The sequence below is a fragment of the Pagrus major genome, chromosome 3 (genome assembly GCF_040436345.1).
Source record: "Pagrus major chromosome 3, Pma_NU_1.0".
NCBI lineage: Eukaryota > Metazoa > Chordata > Actinopteri > Spariformes > Sparidae > Pagrus > Pagrus major.
In genome coordinates, this window is record NC_133217.1 from 7719777 (window position 1) to 7741792 (window position 22016).

Sequence of the window (22016 nt, forward strand, 5' to 3'; positions counted from 1 at the left end):
GTCCGACAAATATAAACAAAGTAAAACAGTATGAAAGTGTGTTGTGCTTTAAAGAGAGTTTATTCAGTTTATTCAGACATTTTAATGAAGAGAGTTTATTTAGTATGTTTAGGCATACTAGGCATCAGTCAATGAAGAATCTTTCTCTTCTGATTAAAAATCCTTCCCAAAACTCCATCGTGCTCCTTTAAGTACATTTTATTATCAGACACTTTAAGAGTTCTGTTCATATGAGTGACTTTCACCTTTTCCAAAGTCATATTTTAACACGATATCTTTATCATTTTTACTCAAGTATGACCTTTTGGTACTTTTTACAACCCTGTTTCTAATCCAAGACACTCAAGCCTGCTGCAGGAGTTGCCTCGAGCCGCCGCTAGAGGGAGACAAAGACTTGAAGAAATGTAACACATGTCGCCCAACAGCTCTCCATTGAGTCAACTCGCTCTTCAACGTGAACTGTAACTGCGTGACGATACGATTGTCCTCTTTGTTGAGTTACAGCCGAATGTGCACCTTAAACATGTGATGTAACCCATCTTCAAGGTAATGGTAACACAAAAACAGCGACTTTACAATCACTGGGCACCATCTCTTATTTTCTGGCTTGTGACATGTACGCGGATATCACACATCTCTCTCAGTCTTCCTGTAAGTTCACACCAGGGAGTGGATGTGTCGCATCTTGCACTTGCACTCCGGGCTGAAGTGAGGCAACATCTCCGCTGGATGTGTGTATTTATTTTATTTATATTTATATCAAATATTCTTCATATATTGTCTGAAAAAAAAGCTAATTATCTGTTTTTCTAAAAGATATTTCAAAATGACTGCCATCTTCTTTCTGTTAGTAAACATAACAGGTCCTTTTTCAGCTGTCCACTGCACGCGCTCCTCTGGGGTGGACCCCTGCGCGCGTGAGGTCCGTTCAAGCCTTCCGGACGAGGCGCGCGCTCACTTCTTCTCCCTCGCGCAGCGCAGTGACACCGACTCGAGGATTCCCCGGACGGGATAACGACGGATTTTGTGTCAGGTATGTCCTCTTATTTAATCACATCATGTCTGGAGTGATAAAATACCGGCACAGTGTTGTTATTAAAGAAAGAGTGGTTTGTTGTTTTTAAGCTTTTATCAGTAAACTTTGTGAATCCCACGTCAGAGGTGATACATAGAGAGGCAGTTTTCTCCACAAAGCTCTTATTAACAATTTCACTTGAACTTTTCACTGTTTTCTTTCTGCATCGACGGAGGAAGCCACCTTTGGTTCACATCTCTTTTAAAAGACTTCAGCTGTAAATGTAGCCAAACAAACCTAGATGGGTGTCTTCAGCAGCCCACCACCTCACATCCCTGTGTACCTTTCATCTTTTAAAATGGAAAAAAGTCAGAACTCCGGTGATAAGTTTCAGTGTGTGGACATTAGGTAACTTTGGAGTGCTTACTGTTAGATAAAAGGAAGTTTGTGAGAGGTTAATGAAGTGCGGAGACCACTACTTCCACTCTTCAGAGGCTGGTGTTTAGAAATCAAACAGCCGACATTGCAATATTATTGAAAGAGTGGAATTTTCCAGAGAACTAAGTCACAAGACCTTTAAATCTTTAAAATTAGATCTCTTCCTGTCAAATACGTATTAGTTACGGGAAAGGATCGCAGAAGTGAAATAGACCTGTTCATTTTTAAATCAAAGGGGTCAAAGGTCAAACACAACTTATGGAATCTGGATTTGTGGCTTCACGTTTGCCAAACTTTCAGAAGTCTAGTTGAATTTGCTCCGGAGGCTTCATATTCCTTCAGTAGGCCTCGACTGTGACTGTGATTTATTTGGCAGCACGCCTACAGGAAACCACCTTGAGGAAAAGGCAGGGTTGGATGTTTCCTCAACATCTCCATCCATTTGAGGTGTTTCTGTGCTTCGACGTAGGTGTTTATTCCTTCATCGTGACAGGCTGCGGAGACGTTGCATAATCACACCTCCACTTTCCTTTTAGATAATCAATCTTTGTGTCGCTGCTGATGTGTGTGTCTGTGTGAAGGAGGAGGTGTCGTGGAATTTTGAAGGTCGGATGGGGAAAAAAGCACGATTAGGCCGTCCAAGGCCGGACTTCATCACTTCCTGTTTCTTTACGAGGTCAGTTCCTGTCTTTAGCTTCAGGGCTAGGCAGGAAGGAAGGGGGCGTAGAGAGGTTTTTTAGTTGGTGGGGTTAGAAATGGACGCCCCCGTCATTACTCAGCTTTCCCAGCACTGTGACAGTGAAGTGATTGTTGAAGTGATTGTGAAGAGTGTTATCACCCTCGGATTCCCCTGGATGGAGGGTGTCAGCTGTCATTTCCATCAGGGGCTTTGCATTTTTTTGTTAGAAGACTCATCTTATAGTTGCCGCCTAATGCTTAAAAAACAGGACTGGACGTGTAAATGTTCATGTATGCCGTCCAATAAGCCACCTCAGTCCTCTGTATCTGGAGGATGTGATGACTTCATGTGGAAACAGGACGTCCCAATGACCGAGACACCTTACTTTTCCATTGCCCCCACCTCCTAGTTTCTCTCCTGCTCCTTTCTGAGTGTGTGAGGGTTCGGTGACAGCCTGCTTCCCATTGTCCTATCATTCCTGCCGCACTCACACTCCGCATCCTGTGGGGCTTCCTGCTAACGAGCGAGAGAGTCAGAGAGAAAAAGAGAGTTAAGATGGAGAGAAACGGCAAAACTGAATTGGATTGAAGAAAGTCTGAGCTGCGCAGAGAATTGGTGTAAAAGTACAGAAAGTCAACAGATCTGAACAATCGTGTGTGTGTGTGTGTGTGTGTGTGTGTGTGTGTTGACCCGTGTTGCTGCAGTGAATTCCCTGCTGGGAGCAGCTTATCGGCAGGCCACTGTGCAGGAAAGGGTGTGTCATTTTGGATGTTTGCAAGTGTGACGATGGAGGGTGATGTTATTGTGATTTTATAAGAGTGCAATGAATGCGTGATAATGCTTCATGGGTCAGAATGTATGTGCTTCCTTATATTGTTATATAGGATACAAATACATGGTCATTTACTTTAATATTTACTCAAAAACTGTACTTCAGTACAATTTGTGTGCTGCTTTATGCTTGTGTTCCATTCCTACATTTGAGAGGAAAATATTGTACTCTTTACTCCTTTGCATTTATGCCATAACTAGTCGCTTTTCAGATTAAGGTTTTACATACAAAACAAAGATAGTGTATGCAATATAATGCACTGTGATACATTAAAGCTCCACTTAATCATCAACCACAACATTAAAGGATGCTTGAGTTCACCCAAAAATGAAAATTCAGTCATCATCTACTCACCGGCCGCGTGATGTTTTGTAGTCCACAGAACATTTCCGGAGCTTCACAGCAGAACAGTGTAGCAGCGATCTCCTAAACAACTGAAGTAGATGGGGACTTGTTTTAAAATGTACAAACAAAAAGAATACAAACATAAAATGGGTCTATCTGGCATAAGTGAATCTCCCGAGATGTTATTTACACCCTCGATGCCCGGTCGAGCTCTCACCTACTTCAGACAGGATGAATGCAAACGCATTTAGCTCAGCAGCAACAGTGAAGATTTTGTCTTTAAAGGGATGTAAAAAGTGTCTTTCCAAATCAATTTGGGAACTCAGGACTGCTTGAAGTGCTCAGTTGAGCCATTTTATTTTATTATGAGGTTGTTTTTAACCATACAAGTCCCCATCTACTTCAGTTGTAAAGGAGAGTGCTGCGCCGCTGTTTTGCTGTGAAGCTCCAGAAATGTTTTGTGGACTACAAAACATGACTGGATTTTCAGTTTTTGTTGAACTTTTCTTTTAAATTAAAAAGGGACGTTTACAATGGGTTCTTTACATAAACTTTCCTGATAATACTTTCACTTAAACACAAATTTGAATGCAGGATTTTTATAATGGAGTGCAGTATTGCAAATCCTATAAAGTACTCGTTACCTGACGGCTGTACATCAAAGAGTTGGTTCACTAAAATACAAAAACAACAAAAGAGACCATTCAGCAATGCAGATATTTTTACTTTTATTCGCACCTGTGATGAGATCACTTCCAACCCGATACAATTGAGGTGAAGTCAAATTCATTTGTTGCGTGTACAGCATTGAGAGAGAAAGTAAAAAATTCAGCCGTGTGAGCACTTTCGAGACGCATCCTCCCCATAACTCTGAAAAAAATCCACTGATCTTACAGACGAGAGTTTTCTCAGGGATGACTTCTTTGGTAAAAGTTACTTCCTGTGATGTCTGTTAATTACAAGATTCACCTCCATCGTATGGCGTTGGAGGCGGATATTTCAAAACCTGGGCAACCCCCCCCCCCAAAAAAAAAACAAAAAACAAAAAAACAAAGCATGTCCTCATACCACCAGAGGTTGCTAAGAAAATCTGTGTTTTTGCAATTTGGATGAAACAACCGTTAAAAAAGTCAAGTACATGAACACTGATGCTTAATATCTATTAGTCTGTGCTGTGAAGCCTGCTGTTTCAGATAGACTTACCACATAACCATTACCGCACCTCTCCCCACCAGAGGAAGCTGCTTCTGTCTCACAAAGTATTCTAATTATTTCTTCTTCTGCATGTTTGCCAGCTGCTATAATAAAATGTGCTGTGACCGCCAGCAACTAGTCAGTGGAATGAAGTTTACTTCAGAAACAACTTATTAACAGAGGATTACTGGTTTACCTGAGAAATAAGTATGATGTAAATGATTGTTGCAAGAGGCTTTAATGACAGTTGCATCATTTTGCTGTTACATCACATGCAGTTTGTGCAGCTGTGAGCGGGAGGCTAAACATATTTTAGAGAAGGTGAAAGGCAGCGTTTGTGCATGACTGGAGAGCATTTTTAATGCATCACTTCAGTCAATTTGTTTATGTTTGCAGTGATACCACTAACACTTTCATTGCCTTGAATATCATGCAAACTAAGACGCAGCTAAACTCCTCATAAACGGAGCTGAGTCTGTGTTTGCTGCACACTACATCTCCTTTTTGTTACTTGGTTTCAAGCAGCAAAGAGGAACTCAGACTGTTCTTAAATTACTCTGGTGAGATCAGAAGTTAGGAGGACTTTTCTCACATGCATAAAAGGCAGCAACATTAGGGGCCGTGTGGCAATTCGAATGTGCAACCACCCATCAGCACCACACACCCACACACTTCTCTCTTGTACCTTTGTTGCTTGTGACTGATTGAAGAGAGATCATTCTAAAGCAGGGACAAAGGTGAAAAAATGCCATGGGTTGCTGCACAGTTTTACATTTCGGCTCTCGTGCAACCTTGCTTTGTGAGGCCTTCGTCCAGTCGGCTGTGAAACTGTGCTGCATGTGTGACTTTAGTGTTAAAAATGCGTTAGATTTGTCCTTTATGCATTAAAACACCTCAGTTCGACTGATTTATCAGGTGGTATTTATGGGTTATCGTGGTTCCTGCGTGCAGAGAGGAAGAGAGTGAGAGGATTTGGTCAACAGGAACCCAACGGAGAACAATGACTGTAGGGCCAACCTGCAAACAGTCCTCTGTGTGTGTGTATGTGTGTGTGTGTGTGTGTGTGTGTGTCTGAATACATATCCATCTGTGGTGATGTGCCCATCTTCCAAAAGCAGAAAAAAGAGTCAGAGGAGAGATGAAGATGAAAGGGAGTAGGCCTCTTCTCTACCGTCTGTCACTTCTCCTTTCTCAGGTCAGAAAGAGAAACAAGGCTGGAGGGTTATTGTTGGAGGGGTGTAGGCACGGAGTGGAGAAAAACAGCAACAGAGAGGAAGATGTGTGTGCGTGTGTTTGTGGCCCTGCAGCTGCTCGGTGTATGTGTGTGTGTGTGTGTGTGTGTGTGGATGGACCCTGTCCTCAGTTTCCAGGAAAAGGGGGGAGCCATCAGAGGGCTGGACAGGAAACTCTAACAGAGCTAACTTCCTGTAGCTCTCCTGATGGCCGGCCTGATAGCGCACAAGTGTGTGTGTGCATGCAAGTTTGTGCGCCGGTAAATTTTTGCATATTTTGCCGTAGAGTCGTCTGGCTGAAGCCCATAATAGCTTTTGTTGCTTCAAACAGGAATTTCAGGGAATTTGTGGTGTGGATGGGACAAAGCTGACGCTGTGGGTTGGAAGCTCTGCTCTTCTCTCAGAATGAAAGTGAATCTTTTTGTTTTTTTGTCGCTCCCCTGCCATAACCTGTAGTGTTCTTCCTGTGTGTGACTTCCCTCACATTCCTCAGTAGGTGGGGAGGCTACAGCCAGGGGTTTTGAAAGGTTGCCAGTTTGAATCCTTTGGTCGCTCTAGACTCAGTTGCCAGATTATTCGGAACTAAAACGAATGCAGTCAAATACAATAGATGTCAATAAAGCCTCCCTTCATGAAAGTTATAATGTTCAGGGTTGTTAGAACTTTAAACAGGTGTTAATCCAACTTAATAGGCATTATAGAGGCTGCATTGGCGATGCTGCTGAACTGTAATATTCTGTCCACCTCAGTTATATCAATGTCAGTAAATACTGACTAGAAACTACAGCCTCCAAAATGACTATACAGTTTAATCAAGGGCTGCATTTGAAGATTATTTTCATTGTCGGTTAATCTGCCATTTATTTTATCAATTAAAATTCATTCATTCACTCAAACCTTTATTTAAGCCTCAAAATCGGTCATGTTTCCTCATTTGCCATGATGTTGAGATACAGAGAAATACGCAGAGTTGAATATGTTGAAATTGTGTTTTTTTGGCCTTTTCATGGCTTTATTTTAGAGCAAAGTTGAGAGAGATGACAGGAAATTGGATGAGAAAAGAGGGGGGATGACATGCATACTACCAACTGAGCTATCGGGGCGTCCAAAACTTTATTTTTTTATCACACCTTTCATACAAAGCATACAGCTCAATCTTACATTTAAAAGACACAAGGTACAAACAAAACATGAGAAGTTTAGAGCCATAAAATACATAAAAATGGGAGCACACGTTTCATTTAAAGGAGGCAGGAACAGATAAAATATCAGAGGTTTAAAGGCATAAAAGGTCAATTAAAAATAGTGAAGGTCTCTGAAATGTGCCAATTTTGTCCAATCAGAAACCTTATATATTCAGTTTACCATCACATGAGATGATTAAAGCATCAAATTCTGCCAATTTAGGATCTGCACCAAAAGTTAATGGGGTCTATTCTGGGCCGAGACCCATCCTCCATACATATGTAGTGGAAATCCGTTGAGTAGTTTTTGTGTAATCCTGTTGACAAACCAACAAAACAACCAGCCCTCAAATGGACATGGGCAAAAACACGGTGGAGGTAATAAAGACTGAACATTGAACCTTAATGGACATTAGTTAGTGAGCTTTGGAGGTGGATTTTGTTCCTGTTGGCCAGAGCCAGGCTAGCAGTTTCCCCCTGTTTCCAGTGTTTGTGCTAAGCTAAGCTAACTGGCTGCTGACTGTAGATAATCTCATCTAACTCTCCACCGGAAAGCAAATAAGATTTTAAAAAGTCAGTTTCATGTTGATCAGGATCACACGCAGTCATCTCTGCACACAATTAAAATGTTGAACAGTCTCCTCTGGGTGTTATTTCCTCTTGATGTTGGCACCGGTATTTGCTTTGTCAACTTCTTCTCAAACAATGCGGTTCACTCTCAACTGGAAGTCTGAATTGCACACATGTATGCTTTGTGAAACACATTTCACATCGTCAGTGACTGTCTCTCTGTGTCAGTTACTTCTGTCTAATGATGACATTTACAGGTATGTTTCACCACAACCCCCCCACATACACACACACACACACGCACGTCCAAACACACGCTCAGCTGTTGACCAGCGATAATGACTGAGTACCCTCTCTCAAAACTACAGAGCAAAAAGGGAAGTGGCTAACCTCAGGTCTCTCTCTGTCTTTCCTTATCGAGCTGTCTCAGTTTTTTTCTTTCGACTGCGCTCACTGTCTCCTGGCGTCTCCCTTCACGCATCTCTTTATACACGCTTTACCGCCCTTGAGCCTCTCTCTCACATGCCCTATCACCTTCCGCGTCTCCGGTTCTCTGCCACTCATCCCCTCCTCTCCTGCTCTCTCGTCACTCACCTCCTTCCCTTTCTTTTTCTTCCAGTGGCGATGGTGATTGACAGATGATCTGACAGAGGAAGACATCAGGTGAGAAAAAGTTAACTTCTCCTTCCCGCCTTACCTCACCCCCCCCTTCTGCTCTTCCTCCTCCTCTTCCCGCTCGAGGGAAGTTAAGTTTTTTTATTTAAAGTTTGTTACTTCTCTCTTCACGGTTCAGCTCTTCACACCCGGTGGTTTGTTTCACAAGGGTGACCCTCTGTATGTTGTTGATACATGTCGCTTTCACTTTCTGCCAGCGTCTGTTTGAAGTCTCAGGTTTCGTAGGCAGGAATTAGAGGAAATGACATTCTTATCGTAACGCTAAAACTGACTTACTTCTTATGTTGAATCTTGTGATAATCCACTAGATTCTTGTATTTTTAATTTCACTGATAAGCAGCGATACTGCAGTTAATTAAACCGGCAATAGATGAGTCTTATGTTCAAATGTATCATTATGAGTAAATGTTGATGACACCATCTGCGTTTAGATTGCTGCCCGGCAAACCTTGCTTGTCTGTTTCCATTAAGTAATGGGTAATTACTGTAATTAAAGGGGCAGTTAACTGATTTTATACATGAAGTTTCAGTTTACTTGTCAGAGGTACTGCTCAGCCAGTAAAAGCAGTTTTATTAAAATGTCTACTGTCACTGGAGGAGCTGATGATGTCATAGTGATGTCATCAGGGTTATTTTGCCCAGGGTCGACGCCTTACGTCCTGCAAAACCTACAGTTTTGTGTGCATCTTGTCAATCATAAGATAGAAAAACCCAAAAGCATACTCTACTTTATTTTACTGTCAATGGGACCAAAATTTACAAAACATAATTACATAAACTTCGTCAACATGAACTCATTAGGAAACTGTATAATCAGGTAATAAATCAAGTGAGAAGTGGGTTAATTGCCTCGTAAGCTTACATAAAAATCTGACTTTTTTTTGCAACCAGTGATGTAAGGCACTTCTTTTATGTTGGCTTCACTTTTTCAGACCGGAAAGCTCCGCCCACTATTAGTACTGTCTACGGTCGTTCAAACTGGAGGTGTGCAGTTTGAAAGATGTGTGGCTATTTATTATCAAGCAGTGGTGGTCTATGGAATGATGCTATCAAGGTGCATCATGGGAAATGTAGGAACTCATACTAAGGACTAAAAGTCAGGATATCTTGGCTTCTGCTGCTTAAGTTTTGACTCGTCTGGCGTTTCCCTTTAAATGTCTTTGTTGTTGTTCTTGTCTTTGTTGTTGTCTCCGCAAACAAACACATTATGACTGATACTGTTATTACACCAGGTAAAAATTATGATAATAAGCTGCATACAGCTTTAATAACTATTATATAGCATCAAACAGCAAGAGACAGAAGCAAACGTGACAGTCTGTAGAGAAAAGTTGTGGCATGTTTCGTTAACTCTGCTTGCTTCCACAGACGCTGTCTCCGTGCTGGTTATTATGGGGTGTGTCTGTTGCAAGCAGAAAAAGTCCGCCAAAGCAGCAGCAGCAACATCAGCAGCAGCAGACATTACGGATCTGTCTCCTAGCAACGTAGATGGAGGGCTGTTCACGGCCTCGAATCAGGGCCGTTATTGTCCCGACCCCACTCAGACCATCCCAGACTTCAACAAGGGCTTCTCATCCAGCGCCATCTTCTCTAACACCAACACACACCAGCGGCCTGGAGGTATAACAGGTGTGGCTCTATGTGTGTGTATGTGTGTGAGACCGAAATTACAATCTTAGAATATTACTAAGATTCTAGTAGGTGAAAATAGGTGTACCTGTTAACAAGTACAGTTTGACACAAATGGATAATAGAGCGAAACAAAGTGAAACTAGAACTTCTTCAGTGACATTTGTCATAAAAAATGATTTCTCAATTATGTCTTTTGTACCGTTTGTCAATGGTCTCAAAATCAGAGATATCTATATTTCTTAAGTCATGATATCACGCTGTGATAGAGTTTCTCTACTAAAACATCTTTCAGAATTTTTTATATAATCATGATAAGCAGGTGGGGTAAAGAAAGACTATATTTTTTGGTCCTTCTCTTGTCACATTTTACAGTGATGCTTTCAGAGTTTAAGTCTTTCTTTAAAACTACGCTCCTACTTACTGTGAAAGAGATATTGATCGCTGTGATTGTCTCTCCTGTCCATAATGGCCCTGAAGTGATCAATTTCAGTGTAAGATATGAGGGACAAAATCCATAGGGCTTGTTTGGTGCAGAAATCGCTGCAGTTTAACATTCATTTGTTTGTATGAGGCTTGAATGAAATTCATTCTCTGTTTCCTTACTGGGAATGCATAATAAGCCTCCAATTGACTCTGGCTATACACTTGAATGCAATTTTGCATTGAAAGAGGACTTTTTTGTCTGCCTTCTCTAACACTGAAATCACACTGAGAAGGGATCTCTTCACAGCCAGTTTGAACTATTTTAATGTACAGTAAATTTGGCAAGGCAAGGACATTTATTTATAAGGCACCATTCAGACACAAGGCTATTCAAGGTGCTTCACACACTCGTAGAAATAGAAAAAGTAAGACATTTAAAAAACCTTAAGATTGCATTCGAAAGACATTAAAAAAGTGAAAGTAAGAAAGTAAGCAAATAAATATTTACAGTTTAAAGAAATAAGTTATGCATCTACGTTATTGGAATACTAAAGTAAACATGTATGTTTCAAGCCTATGATTAAAAGGTATAATATGTAAGAATTCCGCATTATTATTTCTTAAACAACTACACTTTTGTTATATATTTTGTTGACTTTGGTACTTACATTATCTCAGATGTTTCCAAAAATGTTCAAATCAGAGAAATCCTCAAGTTTCCCAAAGTAACATCACATTTAATTTGATCACTTGTTGCTTTAACTTTCAGGAACACTTGTGTATGAGTCACATCGGATAGATTTTTATCAGCAGTTGTTGTTGTTTAATGATGAGTTCCTCACTAGCGAAGCGAGTTTGACTGCAGGATCACTTGTGTTTGTTCGACGAGGTAACAACGGCACACACCGAGTGTGTGTTTGTGTGTCTGTGTGTTTAAATTCAGGTCAGCTCTCAATGATTTCAGCACTCACCAGAGACACCAGTTCTCTCTCCTCTTTTTCCCCTCTCCTCTCTGTAATGTTACATTCATGAAGTAAAGTATTTTCTCACCTCCTCAGATCGCTGCTTCAATCAGATTGGTAAACAGGAATGAAGATAAAATCAGATTTTAATCCCACAAGTTTAGAAGTAATCTCTGAGCTCTCGGTAAAGAGATCTGTATCAGAGCAGAATCCGTTGTGACTGCAGATGTTTAGTCCTCCAGAGCAGCTGCTTCTCCGTGCTTTGTTTTGATCCTGGGAACACCGAGTTAACCCGTCCCAAATGACCTGAGAGGTCTTGATTCTCTGTAACGTACAACTTTAGATGTATTTTATGTGTTTGTGTATGAGTGTTGTTTTAAGACAGACAATAAATGTGAACCACATCACATAATTTGAAACAGTAAAAATAGCCTGATGTGTTTGATAGAGTTCGCTGGTATGAACTATAACTGGAAACTGATAACACCTCTGTCTCTTTTTGTGTGAACACATATGCAGGTGGTGGAGTCACTCTGTTTATAGCTCTGTACGACTACGACGCTCGCACAGAAGATGACCTTACTTTTCAGAAAGGAGAGAAATTCCAGATCATCAACAACACGTGGGTACAAATGAATACTGAAACGGTTTACAGATGTGGTTAACAAACATGATAATATGCATCAGGAGCTGAATATTAGCTGTATGTGATCAGAGTTTAATGTGTTAAATGAGATGAGTTACGACTCGCAGAAGGTAATTAATTTTGTTTGCATAAATTAAATGCCACCCATTAACACTGTGAACTGCTGCAGTGCATGATCTCAAACAATAGTTCTGTCATAGAAATCTAAAATCTGTTTATATAATGATGTTTATAATCTGACTTTACGGAGGTGTTTGGAGTTACTGTTACTCAAACCAAGTTTACACATTCACCCTCTATTTTCTTTCTCATCTAGACTTTTTGATACTTCATTTAATGTGGATTTGCAGAAGTGCATGTTGAGACTATTTTTAGAAGTAAAACAAGTGAAACTTGAAGGGTTAGTTTCTGCACATTTACACCTATGAATAGCCATCTTTTCTTTTTACCCAGTCATATGAAAATTGGTCTTGGTTTCACAGAAATACTGTACATACCTACGCTTAAAGGGGAACTCCACCAGTTTTACACCTTAAAGTGTGTTTATGGGTCAGCTGCAGTACAACTGGGAGTACAACTGCATATGTGAAAAACATAGTATGAAGTTTTTTGTGCCTTCGGAGGAAGCTGCTTGAAATCTGATAACGACCTACCACGTTGCATTGTGGTTAATGTGGGTGGCAGGTTTTTAAAAAGGAAGAATAACACGTGGAATAAAAGTGACGATATCTCTGATTCTGCTGTATCGAAACTGTCCACAATGAGTCCAACAATGTTATAGGAGGGCAGTGCATACATTACCCACAATGCAAGTCAGACACTGAGGGACATTACCGGAGGTACATTTTCAGATTACATGCAGCAATCTCTGGAGCCACAAAAGGCTTTTTACTCCTTTTGTCACATATGTATCACTAATGCTGAAGTTAGGAGGAAAAAATAAGTAGTTTGTGTAGTCATTGTGTAGTTTCATTTCAACGTTGTCGAATATTATTAGGTTGTTAAATTTCAGCATGAACCCTCTATTAAGCATCATACTTAACTGTGAGCTGACTGTATTCTTTCACCTGATCTCAGATTCTCTAAACGCATCTGATGTTTTGCATCTTTACACGCAAACTGACGTGTTGTGTGTGTTTCTGCAGTGAGGGAGACTGGTGGGAGGCTCGCTCTTTGGACACAGGCAACTCAGGTTACATCCCCTCCAACTATGTCGCTCCTGTCGACTCCATACAGGCTGAAGAGTGAGTACACACACACACGCACGTGCACACACACACACACACACATACACACACACACACGCTGCAATTTCAGTTCTGGTAGTTTACATTTTTCTCAATGATTGACATGCAGTCTGAGGGCAGAGGTCACATGATGTGTGTTGTTGTCATGGTGACAGGTGGTATTTTGGGAAGATGGGGAGGAAGGATGCGGAGAGACAGCTGCTGGGCCATGGCAACCAGAGAGGAACTTTCCTTATACGAGAGAGCGAGACCACAAAGGGTGAATATAGGCCACACACATGCATGTGAACATGCGCACACACTAATATTGGTATATTGGTAAATGTGAATGTTTTTTAATACCTCCCTCTTTTCATCTCTTATGTCTTCCCAACGCGTTCCTCTTCCTCTCCGACCTCTTCACAGGCGCTTACTCTCTGTCTATCCGTGACTGGGACGACAACAAGGGAGAACATGTCAAGCATTATAAGATCCGCAAACTAGACAATGGTGGCTACTACATCACCACGAGATCTCAGTTCGACACTGTGCAGGAGCTTGTAGAGCACTATACAGGTAACGCACACAGTAATTCATCCTGTTCTTTCTGCTTCTCCTTCAAAGTAAAAGTAATTGTTGTGTTGCTCTTTTCTGATTCACCTTTTTGCCCAATCATTCTCTGCCAAAATACAAGAAAGAATTTAAGCATTATTCTGTCACTAGTAGAGACAGAATAATGCTTAAATTCTACCACTCATTAATCAGTAGTGGAAAGTCAGGACTTTTACTCTACAAGTACTGTTTTGGTTTACTTTACTTGAGTATTTTCATTTGATTCTATTTTCTGCTCCACTTGAGAGGGAGAATTGTACTTTTTACTCCCCTACATCTATTTGATAGATATAGATAGATAATAGTTATTGAAATGAGAGTGAAATAAGTGAAATAAATCAAATAAATGAAATACATTTATTTCACTGAATATTTAGGTTATAATTCAAACTGAATTCACTGACATACTTTTTGAAGGATGTTGTTTAAACTGGACAATAACGTCATTATAAGACAGGAACTATTTTACATTTTTCCTTAATACTTAATAAAAAATGACTTGGGATTTGCTTGAGACTAGGACCAAATCACTTGAATCACATGTCTGACAATAAGTAATCAAAACACGCTCCACCTTGATCAGCTACAACATTAAAATGAGCCAGTAATACATATAATGATACAAAGATCTCTGTGTAATGAATACTTTCACTTTTGCCTCTGAGTAATGTTTTGTAATTTCAGCCTGAAATTTGACTTGTCATGGAGTTTTTTTTACTTCCACTTAAGCAAAAGGTTTGAGTTCTTCTCCACTCCTCCACCACTGACTTTAGTGACTTTAAACTCAGTTCAGAGTTGTTGCAACAGGCAGGGTTCACACCCTCTGCTTCCTCTGCTCTCTGTCAGTATTAATCTGCCCCCTAGTGGCTTGTGTTAGTATAACAAACTTGCTGCAGTTTGCGACTTAAGAGACTTGGCCACAGACATCATCAGCTTTTTTATTTGTTTTTCTTATAAGCTTTTCCTATATTTTTGTATCTGTGCTCAAGTCTGTTTTGCTGAATTTTCTTTGCGCCTTTGTACTTCAGTGTTTGGTTAACTTGTCAGTTATGTAAGCACATAAGCAACCTGTCTTGTTCTTTCTTTATCTCTGCATTTGCTGCCTCTTTCCCTCTGTTTTCTTTCTCTCTTCGTTTCCTTGCCTGTTTGTCTCTCCCCTCTCGCTCAGAGAGAGCGGCAGGACTGTGCTGCCGTTTGATTGGCAGCTGTAAGCGGGGCATGCCTAAGCTGGCCGACTTATCAGTGAAGACCAAGGATATGTGGGAGATTCCCCGTGAATCCCTCCAGCTGATTAAAAAACTGGGAAATGGCCAGCTTTGGAGAAGTCTGGATGGGTAGGAATGGTGGTGCTGTGTTGCGTGGGGGAAGGTAACAGCTGGAGCACACCTGGATAAAATAAAGTGTTAAAAGATGAGCAGGCGTTTGTAGTCTTCGTTGTCTTCAGTTGACAAGAACATCAGTAAACGCTTCCGCTGCACACTCAGAGAAATGCACTGTAAAGCCCTGTTTATCTGTCTACCAGCAAAAGAAAAACCTGTGGACACAAACATACACACCACATACACACAGCTTTAAGATGTAGTCTTGACTAGTTTTTAAATGTTTTGTGTTGAGTAGAAACTACAGCAGTGAAACAAATCCTTAATAAATCCCTGTAAGAACGACACAGACGCAGCAGCTAATGAATAAAAATGTGGCTTTGTTTCACATCCAGGTGTGCAGAGCTGAGCCCTTCCTCCACTGTGTTTGCATGTGCATGTTTCATCATCTCACCTCACCTCTTTGTCACCCCCCCCCCCAACCCACCCATTTTCCACCCATCACTACACCCTTTTCTCCCATTCTTTATCACCCACTTCCACTCTTTCCTTTTTGGCTCCCACCTCCTCCCCCTAATAGGCAGCAATGACGGACTGTGTTATTACCTGACCATGCCCTGTCCCAACTCCACCCCGCTCACCATGGGCCTCGGGCGGGACGCCTGGGAGGTGTCCAGGGATACGCTGGCGCTGCAAACGAAGCTGGGACAGGGCTGCTTCGGGGACGTTTGGATGGGTGAGAATGACGCCCTCTGACGCCCTCTACAGGCTCAGAGGGAGAGCTGTCTGTCCAGCGTCGTGTTCGTTTTACTGTCCTGTAGCAAAGATTGTTGGTGATGCTCAATGTCTGGCTGTGGCTGACCATTTGTGTCAGGTTTGATGTTTTTCCCAATTACATATGTGATCAATTCATGTTGAAATTGTTTCCCGAGCTGTGCAGAGTTTCTCCCTGAAGCCAGCCGAGCTTTGTGCTGTCCGTGTAACTCAGGTGCTGCTGGTGTTGATGTAAGACCAGTAAACCTCCCTCCCTCCCTCCCTCCTAACATCACCCGTCTCATGTCATGCATGCTCTAAAAGATAACAATCATTTGCATGCACCAGAGGTTCGACCATGTGTGTTTGATGCAGCCTGCAGATTGTGTGCCCTCTCTCTATGTTTTTGATATTTATATCCACGTGTGGGTGCTTGCATCCCTGTATAAGTAGTATGAACATGTACTGTATATACAGCAACCACGCTGTCAGCATGCCTGCGCAGCACGTCTCTGTGGGTGTCCGTGTGTGTGCGTTAACGTCCCCTTGTCTGTATGCCAGGCATGTGGAACGGTACCACCAAGGTAGCGGTGAAGACTCTGAAGCGGGGACCATGTCCCCGAGGCCTCCTGGAGGAGGCTCAGATCATGAAGAGACTGCGCCACGACAAGCTGGTGCAGCTCTACGCCGTTGTGTCTGAGGAGCCCATCTACATTATCACAGAGTTTATGAGCCAAGGTATTACGCTGAGTAAACTGTCACGCCTGTGACGAGCTGTAGAACTCTGTTGTTGGTTGGAACCCTGAATGACTCAATGACTCAGGTGTACACCACCTCCACCTCAGTGAATGAATACATCTACAGCATAATAATTAATATACTCAATTGATATAATTAATGAAAGAGGATGGTCTGGACCGGCTCCAATTGAAAAGTGTCATCAGATAACTTTTTTGTGACTTAACACTATGTAAATAAGACTGAATTGACTTGATATTATTTAAAACGACAAACTTTTTGAGTTATCAAATTTACCCGACATAAAAAAATTGGCAGAAGGGTGATAGAGTGATCAGGGAGACCAAAGTTCAAGCGCCCATGCCTCCCCGCTAAGCTGAGCATGACCTTTGACCTCCCTGTGGAGGTGGCCTGGGGGCAGGTGAAACTATTCTTCAATATTCATTGAAAAGAAAAAGATAAAAGTTGGCATTAAGATGTATTCATGCAAAAGAAAAAACAATATTTACTCAAATGTGTCACTCTGTATTGGCTATATTTTTGGTATGAGCAGCCAATCAGGATGCTTCAATCTTGGTTTTTCAGGGAGTTTGTTGGACTTCTTAAAAGATGGAGAGGGGCAGAATCTGAAGCTGCCTCAGCTTGTCGACATGGCTGCACAGGTGAGTTTTACACAGACACACATTGGCAGACTTAAAGGAAACACACACTTTTGTCATTGATCTGAGCTCTTTCTTGTCTCTTTGTGTTTAATTCAGATTGCAGCTGGCATGGCATACATCGAGAGGATGAACTACATCCATCGTGACTGCGAGCGGCTAACATCCTCGTTGGAGACAACCTGGTGTGCAAGATCGCCGACTTCGGCCTGGCCAGGCTCATTGAGGACAACGAGTACACAGCCAGACAAGGTAACAGCATGAGTGTGTGTGTGTGTGGGGGTATGAGGGAGGAAGAGAGCCATGCTTGCACAATGATTAAGAGCGTCTGCCTCTGCCTCCATGCCTATATTTTTATACATAACCTGTCCTAATTATATGATTATGCATCTTCACTGTGTTGCCATGGTTTCAGGGGCGAAGTTCCCCATCAAGTGGACGGCTCCAGAAGCTGCACTGTATGGACGCTTTACCATCAAGTCAGACGTGTGGAGCTTTGGCATCCTGCTGACTGAACTCATCACTAAGGGACGGGTGCCATACCCAGGTACCAGCTGCTTCAGTGTTTCTTGTTTTTACACAGTAACAGGTTGAACATCTTTGGGAGCCGAACTCCTCCTGGTTTGAGATTTTGCTCACATTTTGAATCAGAACAAAGTGAATTACAGCACTGACCGAGTTCAAGGTCTCAGTGTATTGTTTGCAAAGTGACTCAGAAGAAGATAAAAAGGAAAGGAACATCCTTTTCTTAATAATCACCTGCAGCCCAGTCGCCAGAATAAAATGGATGATGCCAGATTGATCAAATAACACCAATAAATATACCATAACAAAGAACATAAAAACAGATAAAAATAAATACATAGAAGTACATAAAAACCTCACACAGATAATCAAACATGTTTAAAGTCGCAGTATGTCAGCAATACGTCGTAGTGATTTTATTTCTTTTCCTCTCTCTTCTACATCTGTACATATCCAATACATGTTGTTCTTTAATGTATCTTTTAATCCGACCCTTTCCTCTTCTCCTGCACCCCCCCCCCCCCCCCCCCAATATCCCTTTAGGCATGAACAACCGTGAAGTGCTGGAGCAGGTGGAGAGGGGCTACCGGATGCCCTGTGCCCCAGGCTGCCCCGCCTCGCTCCATGAACTGATGTTGCAGTGCTGGAGGCGGGAGGCTGATGAGAGGCACACTTTCGAGTACCTGCAGTCCTTCCTGGAGGATTACTTCACCGCCACAGAGCCGCAGTACCAGCCCGGAGAAAACCTGTGACCGACCGCACATGTGTAGGAAAGATGTGGAGCAATAAACGGACAGACAGAGAATGAAAGATAGATTTACATGCAAACATACTGAGTACATGTACACACATGCAGCACACACACATTAAGATACATATCATTGTTTAACTGTTTTACAACCGTTTCCTCTTTTTGGTCATTGATCACTGCAGCCCGTTCAGGACCGATCAGTCAACCATGTTGAAGAGCAGAGTCGGAGCTCTGCTGGTCAGGCCTTGCAGTAATGTTGCTTTACTCTGTAACCATGACAACAAGGAACTGAAAGAAGATGTAGATGGCTGTGTTGAGGGTGGGGGGAAGTCGAGTTGGTACATGATCTGTTTCAGCTGCCATATATGTTCAGGTCCTTTTGATGTCTGTGTCCGAGCGGAGCTGTTTAACCCGAGAAAAACAAAAACAGAAGTGATCAAGGGTGCAAACAGGTTTCATACAACAGTTACTGTCTTTAAAAAACACGTCTAAGTGAAACCCACTGAACCTGTGTGGTAACTGAGTAGATTATGTATGCAGACACAGACGCCCCTCTGTAAACATGCCTCTTCTTACAAACATATAAAGAAGCTGTTGAAATTATCCATGTCCATCACCTGAAAGCGGGAACTGATTCCAAATGTGCCTTAAAGTGGTCCAAATTAAGGGCTGTTTTACATTTTTAAGTACCTTTAATACTGCCTTAGTCAAGTCTGAGAGATGGTAAGGAATGCTCTTTGTTTGTTAAAATTTGTATGACAATTTTATGTATGAGCTGTCTCTTTTGTTGTTTTTAATTTAACTCAGATATATCTGATGCGTCACAAAGACTTCTATATCTAGTATGCATGTATACAGTTTTTCATCCACTGGGAGGGGCAGGGTGAAATGTTACACATAAACAGGGAATTTCGCTTTGTGTATTTTTAAAATTTTTTTTGACAAGTGTAACCTTTATGTTGAGATTCCCCTGTCATGTTATTGTAATAAAGATCAAATATCTTTTCTGGATTAGGACACGTCTCTTGTCTGTGCGTGTTTGGATATGTGCGCTGTTTTATTTGGAGTTTCCTCACAGGTAATGTCACGACAGGTGCCATCACACAAATACACAGGGATGAGTAATCATTAAATATGTATAATTCCTTTTATTATTTTACTGACGTTAAGTTCTTGGGATCATGCGTGGAAATACTTCTGCTTCACATGCTTTCATATTTTTTTTTTTCACATTTCCAGTCACACCAAGGATTGAGAATAAATTCACCAAAAAACAAATTGCTTTAGAGCAGGCTTGAACTAGCTTTAGGCTTTATAATGAAATATGATATTAGCTGTATAGGCATCCCTGGCACTGCCAACTATTATCAGTCCTCCAAAATTCCTCCCACTCTTGTCTGTCTCTCCCTCTCCCTCCTCATTCACACTCGCTCTCTTTCAGCCCTCACCAAACTACTCTTCCCAGAGTTCCAGAGGTGTAAAGTGAGAGCCAGCTACGGGTGCCCGGATGGGTTTGACAGTCAGGCACGTTGGAGAGGCACAGCGGAGACTGGGGCGCACGAGAGACAGAGAGCTGGAATTGCAGAGGCAGAGACGCACGGGCGCACGGTCGATTTTCGCCTCCCGCATACTGGGGAGTCCCGTGCCTGTCACCAAAAACGGAGCACAGGGCTCGAGCGCAGCTATGTCAGCACCTTAATTTGGGACAAGACTGTGAAACAACCTCCCTGCGCCCCGTTTTTATATCATTTTCCCTCCTTTCGTGCTTTTGCTCTCCCATCTCTGTGGGTGCAGATATTGATGTGAGCCAGAGGAGCGGTTTTTCCGTTGAGCCGCACGAGACGGCGGCGCGCGACGGCAAGAGGAGACAGCGTTGATATTGATGTGGGAGGACTGTCTCCCTCCGACGAGGGGAGCCCAGATGAAGGGGGAACGCTGCGCTCGGACGGCTGCAGCCGCCGAGGCAACAGCTCCGTGACCCGGGCGAAGAGAGGAGCGAAGCCCCGCCGCCGACGCGATCCCACAGCACCGCCAGCCAGCGTTGACACCGCAGCAGCTCCAGCGACACAGCCAGCGCGAGCCCCCAGACTCCCGCTCTCTCCCCTGGTGAGTGCGCGTGCAGCGTCTTGTGTACACAACATCAAAAAAATAAATAATAAAAAAAAAAATGTGCTTACTGTCCGGTCAGCCAGCTGTGCTGCGCACCTCTGGCTACGTTTTGAGTTGTTCACATTAACCTCTTCGGCGCCGCTGACGTACGGAGCTCTGCATTTGTTCTGCTCGTGCTGCTTGCTGGGTCATCTGGGTTTTAGTGAGGGTATGCAGCGCCTGTGGTGAGATCTTAAATTATGATGTTCAGTCACACACGCACACACGCACACACACACACACGTAATGTGGTTGAATGTGCGCGCAGTGAACCCTGTGTACCCCCACCTGTTTTGGAGTATTTACAGTCTTCTCACCTATTAGCCTCATTATCACTGAATTTATATACAGTGTAGGCAGTGCAACAGTATACAGTACCTTCCCAGGTGCTGTCACAAACACACACACACACACACACACACACGTCTTGTTTATTTGCTGTCTCCATGGACTGTGGTTAACTTTTCTAACACAGATTTTACACACCAGAGGTTTGACTGTGAGCCCAGCTCCTCATGATGGACACATGTTTGCTTCACATATAAACAGGAGAGTCCCGGCGAGCATCTGTCCAGACTCCGGGGTTTCCATCCCAGCAGTCCCCTGAGCTGTCAGGGCAGTTAGGCAGCAGCAGCAGCAGCAGCACATCCTGCAGTGGCTACAGACACGCCGTGCTCATGGTGGTGATTATCAGCTGTTGTCTGTGGCTTAGAGGGGAGGAAAAGAGGTGGAGGAGGAGGAGGAGAGGGTGGGAGGAGGGGGGTACAAAGGAAGAAAGAGTGCATGAGAGACTGGAGGAGAGGAGATGGAGAGAGGATGAGAGGGGGAGAGAAGTCAATGTCGACGTCTGGGCAGTGACAGTTCGTTATTTAAGGGCCCCTCAGAGACGTGCACAGGCTGCCCTAGTGCAGGTGCCGTTAGTATGCAGAGTGATGCTCTGTCTGTCCGTCTGTCTGTCTCACACAGTCTCACTCTCTCACTCGCTGCTTGAAGAGTGAGTTCTCTTATTGGCGGGTCCACTTGGACACAATGAATAATTTCAGCCCTGTGAAAGCCGGAATGAAAAGGAAGCAGCCTTAGCTCAGCACGCAGCCGCTGTCTGTCAGACTTGTCTTGAGTGCATGGCCCTGTGTGTGTGTGTGTGTGTGTGTGTGTGTGTGACACAAACAGAGAGAATGTGAACATATAACAGCTTAGGCCTATTGTGCTTCCTACCTGTGTGAGCGGGGCTAGTTGTCATAGCAACGGCCTTGTAGCTCCGTTGATGTTCCTCCTGTCCTCATTGGCAGGGTCAGTGCACCTAACACACCACATCTCGTCTCAAAGCTCTGTGTGTGTGTGTTTGTGTGTGTGTGTGTTCATGCACATGTGTTCTTCCAAGTGTGTGTGTGTGTGTGTGCTTGCAGTGGAAATACCTTTTGTTTGCGCGGTGCTGCAGTTAGTAGGTGTGTGGGTTGA

At 42.8% G+C, this 22016-nt stretch overlaps 1 protein-coding gene across 1 annotated transcript; it reads left to right on the plus strand.

The window, feature by feature from the left end:
* The first annotated feature begins 947 nt into the window (after positions 1-947).
* yrk (Yes-related kinase) lies at positions 948-18508 on the plus strand. The gene is given in 14 exon segments (XM_073462971.1): positions 948-1033; positions 8109-8152; positions 9533-9793; positions 11701-11803; positions 12973-13071; positions 13230-13333; positions 13480-13629; positions 15565-15720; positions 16299-16475; positions 17061-17137; positions 17234-17282; positions 17285-17386; positions 17550-17681; positions 18203-18508. Coding segments are annotated over 12 exon segments (1596 nt in total). The 5' UTR covers positions 948-1033; positions 8109-8152; positions 9533-9555; the 3' UTR covers positions 18412-18508.
* Positions 18509-22016: the final 3508 nt, after the last annotated feature.